Genomic DNA, 25037 nt, shown 5'->3' with positions numbered 1-25037 from the left:
AAGTGCAAGTTTAGATTAGGCTTTATTAGCATAATGTCCATTTAAAATGTATTAAAAGGTCAATAAACCATTCTTAGGTTGTTATATAGAAGACCATTTAGTTTCAATGTGAGAGATCGAGTGCATATATTACTGTCTGTTGAAATGTAGGTGATCTGTGGATAAAATTATGTCAACAGAGGAGACTACTGCACTTGTGGCTTTTGCCCATGTATCATCTCAATGTTGTAAATAATTTTAATTCTTGGTATCTGCTTTCTCATTATAGCTTCCGTGACTTGCTGTGGTCATCACAGGAGTTTGCCTCTTACTTTTACGTTTGTGATTCGAATATTGGCTGTCATGGAATTGAAAGTAAAATATAATGTTTACTAATTTGTGATTTGGGGTGCAGCCGTTGGCAACACGAAAATCTGGCCACAGATGAATGAACAGCGAAATTGAAGTTTGCGTTAAAAGGGAGGATGGTGTCAGGACTTGTTTATGTTTTTGTTCCATTTCTACTTGCAGTTGGATTACTACGTAAATATCGTGAATATCAATGGGGACAATGCAAGAGCAAATCGTTTTTGAATGGTAAAGTTTTTATTGTCACAGGTGCTAATTCAGGAATTGGAAAAGAAACTGTACGTGAATTAGCTCGTAGGAAGGCGCGTGTTGTAATGGCTTGCCGTGATTTGAAAAGAGCAGAAAATGCAATTAAAGAAATTCGGCGTGACGTTTCTTCTGGAGAATTAGTAAGTGTGTATTTAAGTCGGTGTGTTCCTCTCGACATTAAAATTAGATACTGATGAGCCCAATGGCGCTTTTTCCATTTCAGTATTCAATACAAAAGAAAAGTACTCCGTGATGGTAGTAGCACTGGTCAGTGTGTGAAATGATTTCTTTACCTTTATTATTTGCCAGGCAGTCCTTTAAAACATGCTATTAATAAAATTATGAATTATTACTGTAATTGCTAGGACTTCCTGTTTTCACTAGAAATCAAAACTTGTGGTCAGGACTAAAAAACTGTTTAATATTAATTTAACCACTTCAAAATCAGATTGCAACTGAGTGCAGGAAGTAGTTATGTTGAAAATGCTGTAATGAAATCTGTATAAAAGAGGAAAGATGAATTGCCAGCGATCATCATATTATAGCAAACTGGATGTGTTGTCTACTTGGTTCTGTCCACAGACATGTGCATTCCTACCTTGACTCTAAGCTAGGCAGTCATAGGCCAGAATTGTTGAAGGTCATTTATGGATGTATAAACTACAAGAACACCAGGATGTACTCCAAAGTAGAAAAGTTTCCATGGAAATTTTGAAATTAACCGAGTGTCACTGAAGATCTAGTCTTTAAAGACTCCATGTGACTTCTGTTGAACTTGCAGATATAAAGATAAAATGATTAATATGACAGCTGTTTAGTATTCAGTTATAAAACATTTCTCCTTCCTGCAGAAAACAGGAAGGCTGGGTTGGTTTTTCACCTGTACCACCAGCAGGTTGATTCATGGTGGATGTTGATTAAATATGATGACATTTTAAAGTAATTTTTCTTCCACGGTGGTCTAGCGGTTAGAACGCTGGCCTTGTAATCCTGGGGTCCCGGGTTCGATTCCCGGCAGTGCCCGAATTTATAACTTGTGTTGGGCAAGGCCGTGGTCTAGGCAACACGGAGTTTTCCTCCGGGGGCTTCCCCGGTTTCTCCGTGGCATCCCAACAATTACTCCGTTCACACACAGGAGAAGGCAATGGCAAACCACTTCTGCATCATCTGCCAAGAACGTATATGAACAGGTCCCAGTCCGAGAAAAGGATGGAAGGATCCTGTTCATATGGACCTGTCGTCAGACAGAACACTAAATAAATAAATAAGTCCTCATATTTTAAGGGTTAAATGTTTATTTGGATGGTTTAAACTATACATAGTGGAATGTGAATGGTATCTGAAGTATGTACCAAATGAATTGTGATAAATACAACGATAAAGGACATCAAATCAAGGGAAAGCATTGTATAGGAACAATGAAGAGGAAATGTGTGAGAGACAAAGTTAATGAGCTTGAAGCAAAGTACAGCAGTATTAGCAATTTGTATAAAATAAACATGGTAAAGATAATCTTGCATAGATTCCAACAGTAGTCTGAACAGATGCAAAATTAATTAATCGAGTATTGAATGATATTAAGATGAATATACTATATGCACCATGAATGGAGGAAAAGAAATACAAAATGTTGGTACTGTTGTAAAGATATGAATTGGGTTGATTTGATCCATTATAGGGTGTAGTGATTAGCTGTTGTAATGGTGGTGATGAATCTTCTTGTGCTTCAGAATGAGTAGCTATGTGTGTATGTTGCAACTATATAGCTGTACCCCTTTCTTTTCAGATTCCTATGCTACTTGATCTGGAGTCACTTGAGTCTGTTAAAAAATTTGCTAAAGAAGTTCTCAAGGATTTTCCTAAAATTCATGTATTAATCAATAATGCAGGACTGTCTGTACCTGTCTCTCAGTGCAGGAAAACGAAAGATGGATATGAAATCCATTTTGGTGTTAATCATCTGGGTCATTTTCTGTTGACAAATCTTTTGCTTCCACGATTGAAAGAATCAGCACCAAGCAGGTAAATTTTAAGTAAGTGTTTCAGAGGGGTAACAGAGAACATAAGGGAGTTGTCATTGTATGTGAATTCTGCAATTGTGTCTCAGAAATAGACCATGACCACTGCTTTCTCACATTTCACAGATTTGTTCATTATTTTAATAACTATAATATTATGCATTTTTTCAGTGAAGGTGTGATACTTTTAAACTGTAGAAATGAACATGATTCTTTCTTTATACTTTTTCATTTGTCATAAATCCAAACACTGAAGAATATGCTGTGAGGCAGACATTCTTGTTACTTTAGTTATACCTTATTAAAACTGAACACTTACACTTGATCAGAGTGAGTAAAGTATTGTGGTCATAGAGTTGAAGAGCATGAAGGAATTTTGTATTTTCTAAGATCATAACATTTAAGCTGTTTGTAGAATTTTGCATCTTATTCAACATGTGGTTTTCAAGAAAATCTAGAGTCATGTAATTGGAACTATTGCAGTGTGCGTAATTTGTACTTTGTGTTTGTTATTGTTCATTAGACAGTCAAGCCTTGGTAACAGGAGGTAAGTTGTCCTTATGCCACTCCATGAAGATGTATTAGGGAATGTATTCCTGACCTTTGTGCTAAAGCTCAAGCTGTGTTAAAAACATATCAGCTTTGATAGGAAATTAGCCTGTTCCTTTTGGCTAAGAATGGCAACATTAAGAAAACAAAGGGAATACATTTTATGAACCAGGAGTGCCTTTTGGTAAACATTTTGTGAATGAGATTGCATTATATTACAAAATGGAAATGGCATATCAGGCATGTGTGGAATGTGGGAATTCTGCACAAAGGTCACAAAGCTGTTTAATTATTAATTTGTAAGTTTGCTGACCTCTTTATATGATTGACAGTTTTTAAAGGGAGCTGAATCTTAGGTTCTTCAGAGAAAGTCTTTTAAGGAAGTGTAATGCAGCACATGTTAAAACAATACCTAGTTCACATCTAGTTTTGTGGGAAGACTACAGTTGCTCGGCTTGTTTCGTGAGTTGAACTTGTGTTTATCATACACATTGTCAATACAGTCATTGTAAGAGGCTTCATTCTGTTTCTTGCTTTGATGAGATGCCATCCTCATTTATTTCCAGAATAGTTACTGTATCCTCTATGTTACATGAAAAAGGAGTGATAAATTTTGACAACTTGAATGGTGAAAAAGGATTTGGAGAAGCAACACGACGTATGAACCCAGCTTATTGTAACTCAAAACTAGCCAATATGCTATTTAATGTGGAGCTATCAAAGAGGATTAAAGGCAGTGGTGTGGATTGTCATGCTTTGTGTCCTGGATTTGTGTACACAAACCTTTTTAGGTACCATTACTCAAGTGTGAAGTGGTACCAATACATCTTATTCTCACCCATTGCATTGTTCTTCATGCGGACACCATCCCAGGTATGATTATTTATATTATTATTGTTAGCATTCAGGCTTTTGACTGTAGTGGTGATGGAATTATGAGGACCATACCAAATGTATGAGCATAGTTGTATTACATATATGAATACCATGTATAGTAGCACCTTCATCCTCTGCAGTATGAGTACAGGCACATTTTTGCTGCTAGTGTTGCTACAATCAACTGTGACAAAATTACTGTCTGTGGCACAGTGATTTGCTAGAGAGTAGTGATTGAATTCCTTGTGAAAGAGAACAAGTCAGCTGCAGACATCTTTGAGCAACTTTGTTGTGTGTACCTTGTCTGCATGCATGGGTGCCAGCAGAAGTTGGGTTTAAAACATGCTGTTGTTGACAAGTGGCACAACTGTGTGCAATGTGCTAAAATCTGACACGCTTATCAGAGAGAACCAAAACGTCTTGGTTTAGGACACCACACTATACAGGAGATCAGTAAGATTTATTTTTGTTAGGTTTCCTGCTTGCTTATGGATGAGCAGGGAATTATGTGCTTGGACTTGTCATAGTTGCTTAGACAGCACTCTGCTGAGTGTGATGACTTTCTGTTCAGCTAGTTCCAACATTTTGTCCCAGAAATGAAACAGTACAGGTTGAAATGACATCACACAGTATCTTCAAAAAAGGATGAGAAACTGCTCTTGCTGGGACTTTAACTCTGGACAATTTTTGGGAGTTTTGATCCTTCTGTATTCTCTTTGTGGTCTCAAGAAATAAGCATACCAAATTTGGTGCAAACCAATTTATTCATTCTTGAGCTATAGGTGAACTCACATGCATACGCATAGAACAAATTCAATTTTGTATATAGGATAGATGTAAACATTATCATTGTATATGAAACTTTTTATTATGTTTAAAGTTACAAACATGGCAGTCCCATGAACTGTTATGGTTATTTTAGACTATGTTAATTTGCTGGAACAGGAGGAAATGCTGTGAAAAGAGAATTGATTTTAAGATGTGTATTTATTAATTTGTGTTAACCCAATCTCTTTGTACTGAGGGAAACAAAGAAGAGTGAATAAGGGTCTGGACTGGATTCATGTGGCTCAGGTTAATGCCCAATGGTGGGTTCTTGTGAATACAATAATGAATCTCAGGCTCCATAAAGGAGATAAATAACTTTCACATAAGATTGTGCTCTGATACACTGTAGTTACTGTGGAGTAGAACTCCATACCAGAGGGAATTTTGGCACCTTACAGAAGTGAAGGCTGTTGTCCGGAGATAGGGACTAGCTCTATCGATTGGGCCCAAGAGAGTAGGTTTTTACCTGAAGATGGAGATGGATTCCAATATCCAAAATGTGTTTTATTAAACCTGGGACGATGGATAATATCCAGAAAGTAGTTTGCTTCAGCAACTTAACATCGTCGCATACCTTCAGAATTAAAGAAAACATTCATATTTAAATCTTCCTTATATAATCACAAATGAATATGAGGACACAAAATGCTAACGTGATTTAACTTGATCCTTTCAGGGAGCACAAACAACACTTCATTGTGCCACATCAGAAGAACTAGAAGGAAAATCAGGGTTTTTCTTTCGGAACTGTGATTTTTTTGAGCCCAAAATGGAATTTGACTCTTTAGTTGCCACTAGATTGTGGGAAGTTAGTGAAAATATGGTTGATTTGAATGATGACAAAAATGAAATGGGATAATGTGATATGGTTTGAATCCATCTGATTCAGTAGCAGACATACTCTTCAGGCTGTTAGTAAACATTTCATATAACACTCTTCTTACCCTCATGAAAATAGTGCTGTAGGCTCTGAAACCCACAAATTGTTTGGAATGAAAGTATATGTGTGAATATATCACAAGGCATAATTTTGTTTAGGAACTTTATTCATTTGACGGGTGTTTGCAGTGGTTTATTGATTCATGTAACATTTAATAACATAATATTTATTATGGTTTCATTCTGAATGTCAGATTGGTTAGAAACAATGTATTTGGAATGGATAAGCAAGGAAGGAGTTATACTGTTCCAAGGTACTTTGTAAATAAATTTTGTAAACTGGCATCTGTTGAGCGTGACAGATCAAATAGAGGTGTTTTTTTATAGCCTTATGTCAGGATAAAGGTTTAAATTAATCTACAATTAATGTAGCAGTAACTGATAGGTCTTTTATTGCTCTGAAATATAGAGCGTGCTTCCATTCACATCATCTCATGTGAAAAATATTTCTTAGGGTTTCTGTATTTTTATTTTTATTTGGTAACCACAAAATATTTTAAATCTTAATATTTTAAAGAGTTATTTGCAACAAATAAATTGCTGAGGTTTTTCTGCTGTGGGTTTTGTTTAAAGTATTTTGGAAAGGTACACTGCAAGTTAACATACTGTCTGTAGTATGATGTTTAACATGTTATAGTATGGTAATTAATTTCATTCTGAATTTGTAGTTTATTGTAGAACAACTGTTGTGAGAGATCACAACTTTGTTTAATGATATATGTATTTTGGAAATTATCCTTGTTTACATTTTTGCATCTTTCAGACTGTGCAACTGCACAAATCAAATATAATATTTAATGCAAATAGTGTTGGAGACACTGTACCAATAAAATGTGAAAGTTTATGGTAGGATGTTTGAGAGATTAAAGAAAATATGTGACCAAGCTTCGTGTAATGATTTTAACCCATTCAGGCATGTATTTTTTGCATAGAATCTGTACTGAGGATTTTTGAATTACGATCTCTGTGTATAAAAAGAAATTTAATTTTTCTGAGTGCTGACATGTAGGTACTGTATTTACATGTGGTTTTTATAAATCCCTCTATCAAATGCCAAATTATACCTAAAGCAGGTCACAACCACTTCCTTCCATATCCTTTCCAGTTCATTGTCATATAATTTTGACATTATACAGTATGAGCTTTTGACAGTAAATTTAATAAACCATCTATTAATAGTTAGGTGTAGTGCATGGAATACTGAGATTAAAGTTTTGGAACATAGCAGCTACCATATTTAGTAAACTATCATCACATTAATCATTACTGAAAATTAATTTTATCCAGTATATCTGCAAAAATAATATTTTATTTCAGGAGAGGCAAAAATCACTTTTCCAACATGTTATGCTGTTGATTAACCAGAATTTATCATGGAACAACTATTTTTGTATGAGAAAAGAATTTTTTGCCTCCTCAAATTGAATTTTTGCAGCTTTGAGGTTTTATCTTTGGTTATGTGCTGGAATAAGTGTTGATTTTAATGGTTCCATGTAAAATGTGACTGCAGACTTTTAAATCTGGTATATTTTCAAACAGTTGGTATTTTAACATGTTTTAGTTCAGAATTTAGCATTAATATCCCTTATGGTCTATGGGTTACGTTCATCTTCCTTCAGCAACAGACATCGGTCTTCTTTCAGAAACATTTTCCTTGAATGGACTACCTAGTTGTACATCAACAAAAACAATCATTTTGTGATTTTATTCATGTATGTGTTTAATAATTTTCTTTCTGATGCCCTAATTTATAGTCATTTTACCTTTCTGACCTCTTCTTACCTGGAAAGATTGAAGGAATCCACTTCTGAAATGATAGCACGTATAAAATAGGTTTCCATTGATTTTCTAAAATAATATGATAAGGATAATAGGAGGCATGAATTGTGGACCACAAGTGGTCCTGATATGTCAACAATGTCAATGAGTATGTAGCAAGTGATGGATGGGGAAGGATTCAGTAAAATCATCTGGTCTTGGCACAAAAATTCAGCTCCTTGCCCATAGATGACAAGCCCCCTGTTAGGTAAGTATGTGATAGCTTTGAAAATAGTCCCTCAACAGCTGTACACTTCTGCAAACATTAGTACAGTTGTTCTTAACATTTCTGGAAGCTACTGTGTGTGTGACTTGAAACACTCTTTGAATGCAGCAGGTTGTCTCAGTATATTTGGGTGGTAATCTGTTCTAATCTCAGTTGTGTCACTGTGTATCTTGACTGGTCTATTATAGATTTGGCCATTACCTCCAGGTGTGTTTCAGGATGTTGCTAGACATCCCACATCAGCATTCTGTGAATTTTGTTTTCTAACCTGGTTGTTTGAGATGTGGATGAGGTGTGTCATGCTGCAACTAAAATTATTTTGTCTTTCAGAGGACTGATAGGATAATTATTGGTAGATTGTTGTAAGAATGTACATAACTGCAGTTTTGTGTGATGTAATTCTAATTTGTCTTCATTTGTTTGTTTTATATTGTGGGATTGGTAATTCATAGTACAGTTCATAAAATTAATCTTTTCTCAGTCACAAAAGTCTTATATTGCTTTATTAGGAAAGTATCCTGTTTTGAAATCCAAAAGTGTGTAAGAAAATGACGATGTTGAGCGAATTGCAATAGAAACAGAAGACGAATCTACTACATACATTGGAATGAATCAGGGCCGTAGGCAATCATTTATCATTTTTCTTCCAGATACTTAGACATACATCTAAATAATAATAATTTTACATTTGTCATATGATTTTCAGCACTCGTAGCATCCACAAAGTGCTAGCAGGAAAACAGACTTTTAAGTTTGCAGCAATAAACATTGAAACAGTCTAGTCCTTGAAAGAAACAGGTTTACTGAGAATTTATATTAGATAGTAATCTTAAAGAAATCACTGGCAGCTTCTTTTCATCGGTTCAATGACTTTGCAGTCAAACTTGCATTTTGATCAACTTATTAAAATGTACACAATCTTGGCAAATATATATATATAGCTATATAAAAACAATTAGGCCCAGACACTCATCAGTATCACTCAGGACTAAGGCAGGCTTCACTCAACATCAAACATAACTAAAACAAATTTTCTGTTCGTTGACGCACACATCACACAGTCTTTTGGTATTCACCACTTAGTCCAGAATGAATACACTGCTGTGATGGTACATTAATTGTCTTATAGTATCATCACTGTCTACTTAAACAATAGGCATTTGTATAGTTGTTTATCTACAGTAGGCCTATTTAAAGTTTGTTACTGGGATGCGATAACTTAATGATGTTATTTTTACATCATTTAGGCCATCTATGTTGGGCATTGAGATCATTAAACCTGTACTATTCATTATTACAGGGAGAAAAGTATTTGTGCTATGAGTATATTCCTGTATTGAAAATAATGCTTAAATGTATGGGAGAAGATAATATGTGTAAAAAAATTAATTGCTGTACTTGAATTTCTGTGCCTTTACATCCCAGAGTTTGTATTCTCTTCCCACCCCATATGTCCTAAGGGAAACAAATATCAGTAACTTGGAACACATTACCATTTGTAAATATTTAAAAATCTTCTTATTAACCTTCCACAAGTTCATTGTCACCATTATCACTGCATAATATAGCACTCTTTGATTCAGTGCTGTGTGACCCTATTAAATAAAATACAGAGAGCCCCAGTAACAATGGAAATGCCTGAGTATAATTTCAACAATACAGATGCCAAACAATAACTGAACCAACACGGAACTGGCCCGGGCGGCAGCACAACAACATCGTATCTTAGTGGTTGGACATTAGCAGAAGGGACGGGTTTATACTACAGTCAACTTGGTAGCTGCCTGCCAACTACAATATAAAAATACCAACCATTAGTCAAGAACATGATGCAATGAAACTATCACACAGTGACACTGGACATTTTGAGAAGACAGGGCTGAACAAAACTCCTCCCTTACCTACAGCCCTGGTTTGAATTGACATGGAGTATAAAGTTAACTAAAGCCATTTGGCAACTAGATTAACAGACCATTCTAAAATGAACATCGATTTTGTAAACATTTTGTCCAAAAGCTGAGTCATTTAGGCCTGTATCATTTTGAATTTCTCACTTTTTTGTAACATCAAATATTGAATTTTTGGAACACAAGAAATTCCAAAAAGACAGATTTTTAAGCAAATACATTGAAAGTAGTTGTAATCACAGTTAAGAATTAATCATTTTATGACGAGGGAACGTTCAGCAGCAGTCGGAAGAAAGTAGAGCAGTGAAAGCCACTTAAGTTTACACATCAACAAAACTGGATGAGCATGCACACGTCGTTGGGTTTGCGTTGTTTGAGTCTTCTGTAGCAGTTCCCTTGCTGTGGCCACTCACTCTTTAGGGAAGGTATCTCCTGGTGAGAACACTGCACAATGTTCTGGGGCAAGTATTACAAGGACCTCTTCTAAGCCTTTGCTGTCCCAGTTGCAATGTGAGACCAGCTTCGGTAAGCCAGTTTTTAATTTGACTAGTCTGTTGTTCACCATCTTTCATGGAAAGAAAATGCGTGACCCAAAATTTGCATTGGTTGTCCATGTCATGCAACAAGGCTTCTCTTCACACCAGTGTTGAGTCTAAGTAATGTCTTTGGTATGTTACAGAACTTGCATATCATTCGTAACCTATGCACCATTTAAAACTGGAAGCTCTCGTGATTGTAGAATCCTGCTAATTGGTTAAATGTAACAAGTATCCTCATAAGGCTTCCGTCTCTAAACCACTACACACGCATTTATGAAAAGCTAAATTATGGGTATATACAGATGAGCTTTACATTGCTTCAACTTCTTTTAATCCTCCTAGTGTATTTACCCTGGAAGTTAAATTATCATATATGGCATGGTTACAGAGAACACCTGTAGGGGAGAAGTAGCCCAGCAATTATTATACATGTGTGGCAAGAGTTCCTCGTTTCATAGTTGTCGGCTGTGACGCGGGCACAATGTATTGTGACGTGGGAGAATTGGGTAACCTGGCCACCTGTGGGACGGCCCCATTCCTGGTTGCTGCAGAGTATGGTGGAGGTGCAGGTGTGCCAATGGCATGTGTCGGAGCTGGTGGCAGTGATGTGTTGGAATTTCGCAGGTATGGGTTTCCATACACCGCAGAATAACGTGGGTCTATGCTTGGCACCCCTGTTACACTTGCCACACCAGTCACAGCTGACAGTGATTCTCGGCTGCTTTCGATTGGCGGCGGCGGTGGCGGCGGGTTGTAATCTCGCGTATAGTCCACGTAGGGCACATAACCATTATTGTTTTGACCATCCTGTAAACAAGAATGAGATTTTTAAGTACGGTATATTTTGATTTGAGGTGCCCTAAAGTGAACCATGAGATACTTGGAAACATGGTGTTGACATCTGTTACTTACTTTAGGAGGAAAGACAGGATCTGTGAACTCTGCTGAGTAGCGATATATGTGTTCTCCACCATTGACTGGCATAGCCACAGGACCTGCAAGGGGTACTCCAACTCTCGTAATAACGCTTTCACTTCCAGTCTCTGAATCAGGCCCATACTCAAGCTCACAGTGGACGTTGCTTACAGAAGAGCCAGTCCGTAGCTCCATCTTCAAGTCTGAGATGTTGGAGGACCTGTCTGATTCTTTGCATTGCTTCTCTGCTTCTCTACAGTCTGTGAAAGTCAAGTCTACTCAGAATGGCTTTTGATACGTTGAATTATTCTTCTTAATTTATTTGTTGCTGGAATTTTGCATCGCATGCAAAAGTTTCAGAATTATACTCTCATTTTAACAGTTAATAAAAAAAAGCTTTATATATCAAGGTATTGGTATAGTTTGTTAATATGAATTATATGGATATAAATTGTAATTTTATGTTAATGTTTTTAAGCCAATGCACGTTACACTCGGGACAAATATTCATTGTTCACTTTTCCTTGTTCCTGTGCTGATTAAGGTACGAATAAGAGCTGGGTTATTTTAGTATAGTGTCTGACTGCAGACTGGATGACCAAGATATATTGGACTGCATTTTATTATTAATAAAATAAACTTCCTTACCTTCTGGCTTCTTTTCTCTCCTCTGGCAGAGAATTATCACCATGGCGATAGCTATGATTACTATTACTCCGCCAATAACACCTGTTAGGATCATGAGCAGAGGAAAATTTTCTGTAAAGAAAGGGGTCAGTCACTTATTCCAGAACATTATGCATCTTCCATAACAAACATTTTATACAAATATTGCAGCAGTTTTATTTTATAATTACTGCATTTGAATGACGAGTCTGACATCAGAATTGAAGGGGAAGTTACGTCTTGCTCTGGTCCAGAACACTTCTGATATCGGTAATTCCTTATAATTGTTTCTAGTGGAATACTGTCAACATGTTCAAGTTCTGTTTTGTGGAGAGTCTTAGTGTAGATATAATGATGTTCACTTCAAACTCTCTTTGGAGGAGTTAATGAAGAAACTTTGGTTCATGTACGATATTACTGAAAACTGACAGAGACTGGATTCATCTTGCCATAGCAAGAAAGACGGCCATTCAGTAATGTTAAAAATTCCTTGGCCACTTTCAAGGTCCAATTTAAATTTATTGTAGTAATGTAATTGTGGTAATTTTGTCATTAAAGTATTATTTCAAACAGGGAGATAGGTTGATAAAATAAAATAACTGTTTCTACGTTACTTATCGATAGACAAATAATCTAGAAATATACATAAATAATTTGATCGGGCCTTATTTCTGTATGTTCCATTGTGAGATTGTTGTTCCATCTATGTCTATTTAGGTCTTGGAAGTGGTGTATTTCTTTCAGGATTTCCAACAAAACTGTTGCAAGGATTTGTCATTTTTCTGCATGTTACATGCTCCATCATCTGCAAATATTTTAAATATCTTACAGTGGTTCTGAAGAATTTTTTTTTTTTTTTGGGGGGGGGGGGGGAGGAGTGTTTTTTGTTATCGCACAAATAGCATTATAAGATGTGGGTCATAGCCTGCATGTCTGTTCTCCATTACTACTGTAGTTAATGACAGTGTAATTTTATATTGGGTGTTTGCAGTAAAAGTTGGGAAAATGTAATTTTTGTTTGTATCAATCCAGTATAACCTGCAATTTACATGAAGCTGTCATCAGACTCCACTGATTTTCTTAAAAATGTATCTTAAAAAAATAGTTATTAACTAATTTCATGGAGCAGAGTACTTAAGAGGCTAATAGTGCACTCAGCTAGGTAAGACATTTGCTGCTTTTTATGGAATCAGACAGGCTGGAGACTGGTGGTGGACTCAGTGTGAATTATGGATATGATAAACCACACCTACCATTCCATTCTAATCTCTGGTTACCGTGGTTTTATTTCGAATAATCGCTATTTGTCAGAGGAAATAGAAACAGGAAATATTGCGTCTTATGAAAGTGTTTAAACAACGTTTCCCTTGACCAATCTTCCAGTTTCGCGAGTTGTAGTAAATGTGAGAGAATGTTGCTTTCAAATTCGTCGCAGTGTTGGTAATGTCCAGAGGACTGCAATAACGCTTACTCTGAGGCTTTAGGTTGATCTCGACAACGTCGCTGCCATACGGGTTCGTGACAGAACAGTTGTAGGCTCCGAAATGTTGGTGCTGTGACTCTCGAATCACCAGCGTGCTCTTGATTCCCTCGGGCAAGGGGTCCTCTAGGATGGTGTAGTCCTTGTCGTCGGCGTCCACCTCGTTGCCCTTGTACGTCCACATGACGTGCTCCGGCTTGGGAATGGAGAACGCCACGCATTCTAGGCGTACGTTGTCCCCCTGGATACCAAATTGCGTCCTGTGACTGATGATAGTTGGTGGTCCCTTCAGGTAAATTGATGCTTCAGCCCCTACCTCGGGGAATCCCATTACGCTAGCTTTGCAGTAGTACCGCCCGGCAGTGTCTGCGTCCACATCCAGGGTCAAGTTTGCAGATGTACCGACCACCTGCAACCGGACAGAATAGTGAGATGAGAACCACTAGGCAATGGCGAACATACCCGTGTTTGATGTAGGCTATACTTTGTCTTCATTCTAGCGTTGGTAGAAGACTACGAAAGAAAACCCCTTTTGATAAAGTGTTTGAGAGCAGCATGAAAATAAATTACAGAGAAGAACTGAAAAGGAAACTTAATATGAAACATACAGATAATACAGAACAGATACAATAATAATCACAAACATCTCAAGAACAGATTAGAAAGGTGCCAAAGGGTCTGAACAAAACAATGTTACAAGTTAAATAATTATTCCTTGAAGAGAGTGAAAAATGTCTTTAGCCAACATGCTGTTACTTCCTCTTGTGTCCAGATATTTTTCTCGCGACTCTTTATCAAGCCAAGTTTCACACTCACACAAAACAACAGTTAAAGTTATATAATTCGATATTTACGTTTGTGGATCGGAGACGGGAAGAAAAGCTGTTGTAATTATTCGTTTACGCGTTCAAGACGTGTATTTTTTTATTCTCAGATGATTTTTAAATTTATCTCGTTGCATTTGTACAAATACGAAATTGTTTTATTGTGCAAATAAGCTTACTTGTATACGTTTTGAAAGTAATTTATGTACAGTGGTAATTGGGTGTACTGAGAATATTTTTCGCCTTTATCTTGCATTTAAACATAAGAACGACTACGTATTACCATGCTTCGAATTCTGGTCCCGTTTAAGTGCCGTAAAAAGGGGTAAAGTGGATAACCGTTTCACTTTTTCTTATTTTTAAACACGTACACTAATTTCACGCCAGCAAGGCTGAAAAATTCTCTTAGAATCTCTATGGCTCATTTTACATACGTTCGTTCTGCTTTTACAGATACGAAACGGAGTCATTACATATGGCATAATGCAAATTTATGAGTATGTTTTGAACATAATTTCTGTACTGTGATGAACTGGGTGTGTGTATATACACTCTCATATACAGGTTGTCTTAAAAATATGTATACACACAAAGTTAATATTCCATATTATGATGTGTTTACATCTTTTTGGGACACTCTGTACGTCTTACATGATTTTGTCTGACTCTCTGCACATTTGAAAAGTTACTGATGGGTGTGAAGCAGCTGGAAATTTAATTTGGGGGTCATTTATCGCACGGTTTCCTTGGATTTGAAACGGGGCAGTCTTTTCAAAATTAAGAAAACTAACTTACATGTAATTCATTCGTTTAGCTTCTGAGGTGCTATACAGGAATCTTATTGCAGTGATTAAATGTCAGGCGTTGCTTACAGAGTTCCTGAAACGTCTCCGCAGAGACGGAACTAACGCACGTAACCAGAAACATATAAAAAGTTGTAACTGAACAGTGGTGACAATTTACACTCTTGTACGACTGGAAGGGGTGAAGCATTCTTGTCGTCGCCACTGGGGTTTTAGGGCTGGCTAATCTCATACCATGCCAACAGGGACTTCTTTTCAATAAATTCTTTTATGTCATCATTTGTAAATGGGAAAATAGAATCGGTAACATATGATTGGAAACAGGAAGGGCGGAGTGGATTTGTAGTTACAAAAAAAAATTATGTACTAAGAGAATATCGCTATTAGAGACAGTTACGTTGGAGCTGTTGACCGCAAACACCTAGAGTTAGGCGGCCACATTCTTCTGCATAGATAACTCAGCTTAATAAATGATTGATTGATTGGCCTCATGGCCCCATATACGCTTTCATGACGTGGTACTTTGGTTCAGCGAGATATTTGCCTAAAATTACGTATTTCGATATATTTGGCCATTAAGGGCATTTATTAATCCCAAGTTGAGAGTTCTTGTATAGTTATTTGTTATCTAAACGGTTCCTTGGAGCAGAGTTCTTATTGACGAGCTGATAGTGGTTCAGGTGGTAAAAAATTCGCTGCATTTTATGAAGTCCAGTCTGAACCCTCGCTTCCTATTTCTTTAAGATTCATTTTAATAGTATCCTCCCATCTGCGCCGTGGTCTCTTCAGAAGTCTTTTCCTTGCAGGTTTTCCGACTAAACTTCTGAATGTATTTCTCATCTCTCTTATGCGTGCTGCAGTGCTATTCCCTTAGTTATTCAAGAGTCTGCAGTTAGCGTGCCCAGAAATGCTTTTTTAATCGATCATCATAATTTCTTGTTACTTCCAGGAACTCGTTCACTGTTTCCATTTACGGGGTCAACTGAAATTCATCTCCGATGCTGGTCGGTGGGAGGGGGTGACCAAACACTGGTTCTGCTGGGGCAGGAGGCGTATGTCACAGGTACTCTCACATATAATGGAAGAGTGGGTCGTGGAATGGAGGGAGGTAAAATGAGAGGGGATTTGGTGTTTACAGAAACGTTAACCTGTGGATTTCATGAATGTGAATTTACATTGCTATCTGAAGTAGAGATTTAATGGGACACGATGTACATAAAACTCAATGGTTTTTAAATGTACGTACGTATTTATAAACGCAGCTGTAACTCGGTCATGCATTCTAACCGACTTTACATAAAGAAAAGTACAGTTGTGGCCAATGTTATCATGTAGTGAGATTTCAGGTTCTCGCGGCGGCGTGTATGAAGAGGACAGTCTTCTGGGATGTGCCGTGTAATCTGGCAGAAGTATACCGACGTCTCAGAGGGCGATTGCCCTGATGATGGAGGCAGCAAGAACCTCTGAAACGTTGGTGTACTGCTACCAGACTATATTGCACAACAATCCAGAAGACAGCCTTCAGCACTACATGCACCTTAACGTACGACCAAGGTATTAAGACCAGAGGTTACTTATTATCTCTGCCTTAGAGCCGGGGTTGTTGGAAATTTTGGTATTTTTTTATGACTTTTGTAGTTTATGCAGGTCATGGCGAGTTCACAAGTCCTATAATATTCTTTCTTTGTTTCGATTTCAGCACGTGAGAACTGTAAGTTAATATATACGGATATACATTAAAACGTGAAATGTGAGGAACTGTGTTCGACTCTAGGAACTTCCACTTATGCTTTCGCAATTCAGTCGCCTTCGCCTTTGCCTTTTCTGCATGGAAGTTTCAGGTATGCTTAATAACTTAGATTATCTTAAACTGAAGTCATGCATGTGGATCAGCGAGTGAGATTAAACCTCAGCCTCGTGACGTCATTAAATGTGTACTGAAAAATCGAACGTCTCTGTCGAGTGGTTTGCACTGCTTTTCGTATTCGGGAGATCCCGGGTTCAAATCTCGGCACAGAGACCAGCTATCGTGACCGAGGTATTTCATGGTTTGCCTCAGTTCCTCCAGGAAAATGCCTGGATAGCACCTTAAATTAGGCCACGACCGTATCGTTCCACATCCTTTCCAATTCATTAATCATCTTATAATTCCATCCTATATAGTCTGGGCTACTGAAAGTCATTAAGCTACAAAATGAATAATTTAATTTAAATTAATATACCCGTATGTTAATATGTTTGAGATCTTTAGCAACTCCGACCAAAACGCGTTGTTAAAATGGGGTTACATTTCATATAACAACGAGATGAAAGCTTCTTTGGTTATTTAATGACATTGTGTCAGCTGTTGAAGATGCATGGCGGAGAATGATGGATTGTTATGCACGGTGGGTCTGGTTGGAAGAAAGGGGTGTGGAGTGGCACTCTGAGGCCGTCCGTAGTTCAACGAAAATATGCAGGGTGTGGGGAGAGCTTGTTGGTATAACAGATTTTTTTGTACAATCGATCCTCTGGCAGAGATTGTTGAGATACATGTCAAGAGCTGCCTCTGTGCCTACCACCTCGTCTTAAAGATGTATGGTGACGTGACTGTAAAACTCAACGCATTCTTAATCTCGACACCAGATGGCGGGACCGGTCTGTTTTACGCTGATTTCTTCCTGGGGAAAAGGTTGAATGGGCCCCGGAAACATCGATGTGGAACGAGGAGAACAATTCTTAGTAGGATTTGAGGTTCTCACAGCGGTGAGCACGAAGATGACTGTCTTCTGGGTTGTAGCGCCACCATCGTCATGATCATGATGATGATGATGTTGGCAGCAACGACCTTTGAAATGTTTGTACCAGACTACACGGCGCTACAACCCAGAAGATAGCCATCTTACAACAATTCTTGGCGCTGTCGGAAGCCTAACCCCGGTTCAAATCTCGAACCGGGATACCTGACTGAGTTTTTTCGTTGTTTTCCTCAGTCTTTCCAGGAAAATGCACTGATAGTACCTAAACATTTCCGGCTACGGTGGCCGCGTGGCCTGCGGGTGGGCCTCTGTCGCTCGGATACTGAAGTGGATTCGAACTCCATGCAAGGCATGGATGATTGTCCTCGCCTTTTTGTGATGTACTGTCCTGTACAGGCATGGACCTTGTGACGGGCTTATCACTCTTCCAAGGATTAAGAAACCTCTCAAATGTGAGGAGGCCAAGGTACTTCAAGGCCTGTAGATCCACGTAGTAAGTTCCTTAAATTAGGCCGCGGCCACTTCCTTTCATATCGCCCCCAATTCATTATCCATTGATAATCCTATCCTTTTATACTGACAACATCGTTAAATAAATCACAAACCAATTCATCTTCTAGTGGCCAAATTGCCTGTGTACTTGATACAGCACAGCCTTCCTATGCTGCACTGTGCAGACAGCCCGTGTTTGAATCATACCACCTACAGGTAATATGTTTAGTACGGCACTCTGGGCATGCCACGTGTGTGCAGCAACACAGATGCGAGAATGTTCATGCCCTAGGCTAAATTCGGTTCCAGAAGAGCGAAAGTCCATTTTCCTGCTTCACTGGTATATGTTTTTATCAGAGGCTTTGCAGTGGGAAAATTGTTGGAGCGTTGTCAGCTTCGACTCTTTTTATTCGTGGCAGTTCACTGTAAAGTCAGGTATTAGCAGGGGTGCAAGCTTACTGGCACAGCGCAGTGATACAAAATAGCACATTTTAGGTGCTTTCATATTGAACATCTTCAGTTTTGCATGCCTAGATCTTATTGCCTGTTGAGGTTCAGAATTGATCCTGAAATTATGGCTCCTTAGATACAATTTGTTTTGCACTGTCGCCATATTTGTTATTGGCAGGTCTACGTATAGAAATGTTTCGATGTCATGTTCAGGCATCCTTATGAACTACTTTCACACAAGTTTCATATGACTAGCCCCTATGGCGCTCTCAAGCCATAAGCTAAAGGCAAAATATACGAGACTGGTCATGTTATTTTACGTTATACAAGTTTTCTTCAATAAAAGTTGTATATTTTTTGGCCTATAATCACACGAAATTTGAGAGTTCTAAGCTAGTGCTTTCCCACGTGGCAATGCCATCAACGTTTGGTACGAAAAGCTAACGAGAATAAACCACCTGGGAGACCTAGGCGTTATGAAGATACCCTAATATTAAATTAGTCTGAGGGTGTGAACTGGATTGATATGGTTTAGCATAGGGACCAGTGGCGGCTCCTGTTAACACGGTAATGCACTTTTGGATTCCATAAAAGGAGGAGGGGGTGGGGATTTGTGTAGCTGAGTGACTTTCGGCTTCTCTTCATGTAGTTAGTTAATTCTTCGTCTCCGTGGATAACAAACACGTCCTCTGTCCCACATTTCATTACATCGTATATTATTATGAGCGGTCCGTGATTAGCAGATGATAGAGCATCGTTAAATAATGCTCATTTTTCTAAATCACTGTTATGTTTATTTGAATGTTTTTGAAAATATGCAAATTGCTATAGCAACTTAGTAACTAACAGTGGGCTACTATTTATGCATTTTTTTTTTTTTTTGCACAAGTGCATGAAGTGAACGCATAATATGGAGGGCATGCCGCACGTTTCATCCCGAACCGAACCTGGTGATGCCGTCTGTCGCATGTTTCGACGTTGTTTTCTTGTGCTGTGTCGTATCGGCAGTGGCCGCGGGGCGTGAACGTCTTTCGGGCGCGTGGTCCGTATCATATTCGTCGGTCAGTGCTATACGTCGTTTTAATACCTGTTGAAGTGTTGTTATTACAAGACGTAACAATACCCGTGATGGCGAACCTGGTACGCGAAACGCCATGGATTTCAGCCCTAATGTGTAGTTGCTAGACCCCCTTTCGCTATGTTTAATTCCCACCAGGAGCAACAGACTTTCGTGTTGTAGCTACCGCATCCAGACCGATTCTGGGGCCACCCAACCTCATATCCAATGGATATTGGGGGTTCATCCAGGGGATAAGGCGGCCGTGGTGTGAAGCTGACCATTCAACTCCATCTAGACCCCAGCTTACGAAAAGTGTAGCTCTTAACTCCCCTATTCCCCTAGACGTCTTCATGGCGTTCTGCTTGATAAACACGAGTCTCGACTTTACCTTTTCCTTCACTGATAACTATTGTGAAGCTTTGGTGTCACGTGTGACGTCTGCCCCTGGGGATCATGAATTTTTTTATCTTCATATATTTTGCAGTATTCTTAAAAGGAAAAGGACGTCAAAAGAGAAACAATCGCGTAGTCAGTGGCACGCATAATCATAAATTCCAGTAAGCTTCGTTTTACAGGCTTGAAACCTTGAATTGTCAATGTAATGGCCTTTCTTTCAGTTTTTCTCGACCCGTGATATCCAATACAAATCACAGCCTGTCGTAAGCTAGGCTCTGGACGTCCATGACTCGACTCTAAATCCATCCTTGATGAATAAATAATTCATCGTCACCTACCACGAGCGTCATGCTCGTTATCAAAGAACACAGAAAGTCCGTATTATTTACCAGCTCAAAATATTTTTATCTTTCTGTCTCCTATCTAGAATCCAAGTATTTAAATAAAACCCTGTAATTTCACGTCTTGTTTTATACGGATGTAAAACTTTATGTCACTCTAAGGGAGTGACTGAGGACCGACGAGAGAGGAAGCAAATGGGCGGACTGTGAAGAAGGTTGAATGTATGAGCCGTGACGTCACATTCTAACTTTGATCATCTCCAATAAGTGGCCTTGGTTGACCAACTCTGTACAAATTAATATTCTACGCGAAGCTCCTACTGTACGTGCTCATGCGCCAAACGTAAAATTTGACTTCCTAATCAAAACTTTTCACACGGCATAATTAGGGTGTTAGATGTAGCTCGAACGGGATTATGAGAAATGAGTTGGAAGTTTTGGTCGAAAAACCTAAAGACCATTTGGGAGAGCTGGGAGTATATGGGAGGACAATATTTATGTGGATATCACAGAAAACGGATGTCAGGACGTGCACTGGATTCATCTGGCTCAGGGTAACTTTGTGAATGAACCTTGAACCCTCAGGTTTCACGAAGGGCGATACGAGGACTTTCTTAACTTGGGCTTTTGTTTTTTTTTTCTAAAAAAGGGCTTTGGTCCCTGGAGTTGGCGTTTATTTACTCTCCGGAGCTGAATTTTTCATGATTATGATATCAGGTATTTGTGTACGCTGGTCTGTATCATATATAGTATTCCTGTAATATGCCATTTTTTTGTAGAATAATGGATTTTTGTTGTATAAACGAGGTAAAAAAAAGTGGAAAGTGAACTTTTATACAGCATTCCCCCTCCCCATAGATTCTTATTAAAATTTAAACCGTTATTCCAGAGCGATGGCTGAAATAATTGAGTACAAACTGCTCTTTCGAGCGTTAGAGTTCACTTCACGAAGTGTCTTATCCAAATATTAAATTATATCAATTTACATATCGATTGCTCTGTTTTTTATGCCATTGCTTTCGCACTGTGTTGAATTTCGTTCAACGGAGGCAGTTTTGTCACCTTATAAACGTGATCTTCTTGTACAAATAGGAATTCTTCAGTCTGCGACATATATCACACGTAGCTGTGTGATTCTTCAGTCTTCTCACGTAACCAGCTCAGTGTTATATATTCCTTTTAGCTCCGTAACAGTTTAACCTCTTCATGAAAAATGTTCGTCAATTATCTTCCACGTGTATCACGCCTCAATAACGCGATTTATTACTGCATTCTGCGTGAGACAAGCCGTGTTACATCACTCAGAAGTCCATTATGTTTAATTAAATGAGTTTGAAAGGAATTAATGAGGTCTATACTTAATTTTATTTACCTATAATATGAAACTAAATATGATAAAAAAAACAACTCCATGGAATAAATTTTCCTTCAGAAGCTATGCTCAATATATGTTACGAACAAATTGAAGATACGCTTAAAATTCCAAAATTCTCCAAAAATGGAAGCTACATGATCATCCTAGAAATATTCGATATATATACACATATGAACGAAAGATACGTACGTCTATACAACAAATAAAAATAAAATATCGCAATGCTATCTATAGTTCATATTGCGTGCCAATATTTTGTACAATCCGCTTTGACAAAATAAATTAAACTGGATTTTAGCTTGTATGACGTTGTTTTCATTGAAACTTTCAGAATCAGAATTTTTTTGGCGACAGACAGATCCCCTGCATTAAACTTCATCCAACTTCGCCAAGTAGTTTCCGGTATGAAAATACGGTGGACAGATATTATTATTATTAGTTCATTTTATACACTGCAAAGATAGCTTAATAATACAAATTTAATCTAATATCACTTTTTTACGTTCCGTGCCGTATTTAGGGTACACACCAACCGCCAGCGAAATACATACCAGCGTCTGGAATCTTATTGAAGAGCTGCTACGTCAAACCGACTCCAGGGACCTCCAGACTACACAAGGTGCCAGCCAAAGTAAGTTTTCAAAGTTCTGTTATCTTAACAGGTAGAGCTCAGCGCATGACGCGTCTGATTACAAGCCTGAGGATCGAATATCAGGACGTATTTATCAATATCTTCTTTTACCTTACACTGTCTAAAAAGTACAGATTTTTAAGGAATGAAGACATTAGTTCACATTATTATTACTTCCGTGTGCTTAATACGAGTTAAGTCGAATGGATTACATTGCAGAAACGACTTAATGCTTGAAAAATCAGAGTTAATTAATCAATTATTTTCTTATTTGTAGCTTATTTAAGAGACGACCCACCAAAGTATTTGTTAATTTATGATCATAAATAATACCAATATGGCGACTGTGCGAATTTGTGAGCAGGAAGTTACACGTATTATAGGGTTATGAAATAATGAAGAAGAAAATATCTTCGGAAAATTAAGTAACTTTTTTGAAGCTTATAAAACAACAACATGGCGCCCTGCGAAAATATTCTTGTACATCGAATTTCTTCAACATCAACTAGTGATTTATTGGGGCTAGGAGTATAAATTTTGAATGGAGATATGTTATAAACATTAAAATAGTAACAATCTGTATCAATAACATATTTACGGTCGCAAGCAGTGAATACATTGCCCAAAGCGGAAGACGAACGTACGACCATCTCACGGGCAAGCACGCTGACTGAAAAAGTAAATTTTGTTCTATTGTTTTGTTTAATTGGTATACACGTATACTGTTCAAATATAACATCAATAATACAGGATTTTTCGGACTGGAAATGTGTATAACAGAACAACCCGAATTATGAATTCTGTTCGGGACCCCTTTTATTTTATTTTCGGTATTGTCTGTCCAGCCGATTCAACTCGAGAACCACTGGAAATTTGATGTGGTGGTTGTGCTTTTATGAACGACCTCATCAAAATCATACTTTTGAATTTTCTATGAACGGTAAAAATTAGATGACGGATGAGGAAAACCGTGAGGTGTTGCGATCTGGTGGCCAAAGTGAGAACTATCGAAAGAAAAAGCGGATTTGTTACATCTAAGTACACGTTACAAAAATGCATTAGAATATTATGTAAGTGTATTCCGATACGGACTACACTTTTCGTGCTTGTTATTAATGACCTCGGCTCTCCATACTTTATGTGAATTACTTTGTTAAACCTGCTTGTTCTGGTGGAGAAATTGCCGACGTGCTACTGCTTGCCACAACTAGAAAATGGCCGAAGGGAATGTCGCAAATAATTCCAACCAGACTCGTACACAAACCTTCTTCTATTCCGACCCTCATTTGGCTACCATGATAACCTGCTTGTACAGTTTAGTGCGGAATAGTGCATGTGGGGGTTGACCGCATGTTTTGTGAAAGAGTACAGCGTAGTCGTTCATGCCCGCCCACTCCCAGCGGACTGGTGTGTGGCGCGATATCAGTATCTGCGAATAGAACGTGGGTTGGCATTCCCCAGCCGCTCAGTCGCTGTAAGAGACGCACAACGGAAGAAGTAACTGATCCGATTTCTGAGAATTATGTTGTGAAATAATGACGTATGTTAAATCAGTTATTAGAAATGGAAGGTGCGTGTATTAAAGTAGATTGTCGAGGAAGAAGTTCATGGAAAGGGATTTTATCATCTGTGCGTCATTGCAGCACGGAACGCGACCTATGTGAGACGCGTCTGTGCTGTCGGCTACCTGATCCTAACGTATACGCTTAACGAGGAGCTTAATTTGTACAGCCCCATCAAATCAAGGAATATGAAATAGATGAAATGACGAGAAATGCATACAAAATTTTCAGGAAAACCGTGACGGAAGAGATCACTTGATGTGTATGGAAACATCGTTTTTAAATATATTAACATCTATGAGAGTGTGGATTGGATTCGTCTGGCTAAGGATAGGGGCCAGTGGCGTACTCTTGTGTACATGGTGGGCATAATGAACCTTCGCGTTCCATAAAAATCAGGGAATTTTCATTCCACGAACCTGAATTTAAATAGACTTATTACTGAAACGTGACAGAAACAAATTTGCAGACGTTTCGGCTCATTCCTGAAACGTATAAGACCACAGGAACAGCGATCGCTGGTCACGTAGCATATAGTGCGACGTCCCTTACCTTGGCTGTGTCGTCGTGGATCCACTCGATATCCGCAGGTGGATTTCCATCCACGTCACATGTTAACGTGATGGTCGTGCCCAGATCAGCCTGGATACTTCGAGGTCGAGTGCGAAATCTTGGACCATCTGCACAGACAGGAAACAATCATACATATTCATGGTTTGTGCAAGGCGCTGTAGTAGGCAGGTCTGTAATGACGTTTTGTTCTAATTAAGTTAACAGGACAGTAGTGGGCTGCGCACTGATGTGGGCGGGTGTATTTACAAAGGCATTATACGAACACAGAAATAGGTGGAACATGAAGCAGTGATCGGGAGATCAAAGCTGCCTTCAAGTTTCATACCGACACACGAAAGACTAAAATACACAAAACTTTAACTCAACTTCATGTTCTATATCGTATTTTAATATTAAGTCAGTCACAGAAGTTAAATTGGTTCCGACTTACCGCT

The 25037-nt window shown here is 38.3% G+C and overlaps 2 protein-coding genes and 1 long non-coding RNA gene across 6 annotated transcripts in view; 2 read left to right on the top strand and 1 right to left on the bottom strand.

Annotated features, from left to right (window-relative positions):
- Positions 1-397: 397 nt before the first annotated feature.
- Positions 398-6691, top strand: LOC110841317 (retinol dehydrogenase 11). Its single transcript, XM_022086752.2, has 4 exons — positions 398-737; positions 2384-2619; positions 3731-4037; positions 5545-6691. Exons 1-4 carry the CDS (start codon positions 465-467, stop codon positions 5725-5727), a joined length of 999 nt encoding a protein of 332 aa, XP_021942444.1. The 5' UTR covers positions 398-464; the 3' UTR covers positions 5728-6691.
- Positions 6692-8337: 1646 nt separating this feature from the next.
- The window catches only part of LOC110841283 (irregular chiasm C-roughest protein-like), a 302701-nt gene continuing 286001 nt past the window's right edge, over positions 8338-25037 (bottom strand). For all 3 annotated transcript variants that reach the window (XM_087352626.1, XM_022086681.2, XM_087352627.1), the window contains 5 exons: positions 24583-24710; positions 13350-13767; positions 11861-11971; positions 11210-11472; positions 8338-11104 (listed from right to left, as the gene is read on the bottom strand). In XM_087352626.1, coding sequence (XP_087208752.1) covers positions 10721-11104; positions 11210-11472; positions 11861-11971; positions 13350-13767; positions 24583-24710 — 1304 coding nt within the window. In that variant the 3' untranslated portion in view covers positions 8338-10720. The remainder of the gene's footprint in view (positions 11105-11209; positions 11473-11860; positions 11972-13349; positions 13768-24582; positions 24711-25037) is intronic.
- On the top strand, positions 15861-23042 carry LOC110841331 (uncharacterized). 2 transcript variants are annotated; one of them, XR_002547168.2, is made up of 3 exons: positions 15861-16048; positions 16685-16696; positions 22358-23042. It is a non-coding gene; the product is annotated as an uncharacterized LOC110841331 (long non-coding RNA). The 2 variants fall into 2 exon arrangements; XR_015536141.1 differs by having other exon boundaries at positions 16685-16826.

The sequence above is a fragment of the Zootermopsis nevadensis genome, unplaced genomic scaffold (assembly GCF_977971745.1).
Source record: "Zootermopsis nevadensis isolate Lab colony 2312 unplaced genomic scaffold, Znev_1.0 Znev_ptg000021l, whole genome shotgun sequence".
Taxonomy (NCBI): Eukaryota; Metazoa; Arthropoda; class Insecta; order Blattodea; family Termopsidae; genus Zootermopsis; species Zootermopsis nevadensis.
Note: the sequence above shows the minus strand (reverse complement) of the source record. Positions and strands in the feature narration are given on the sequence as shown.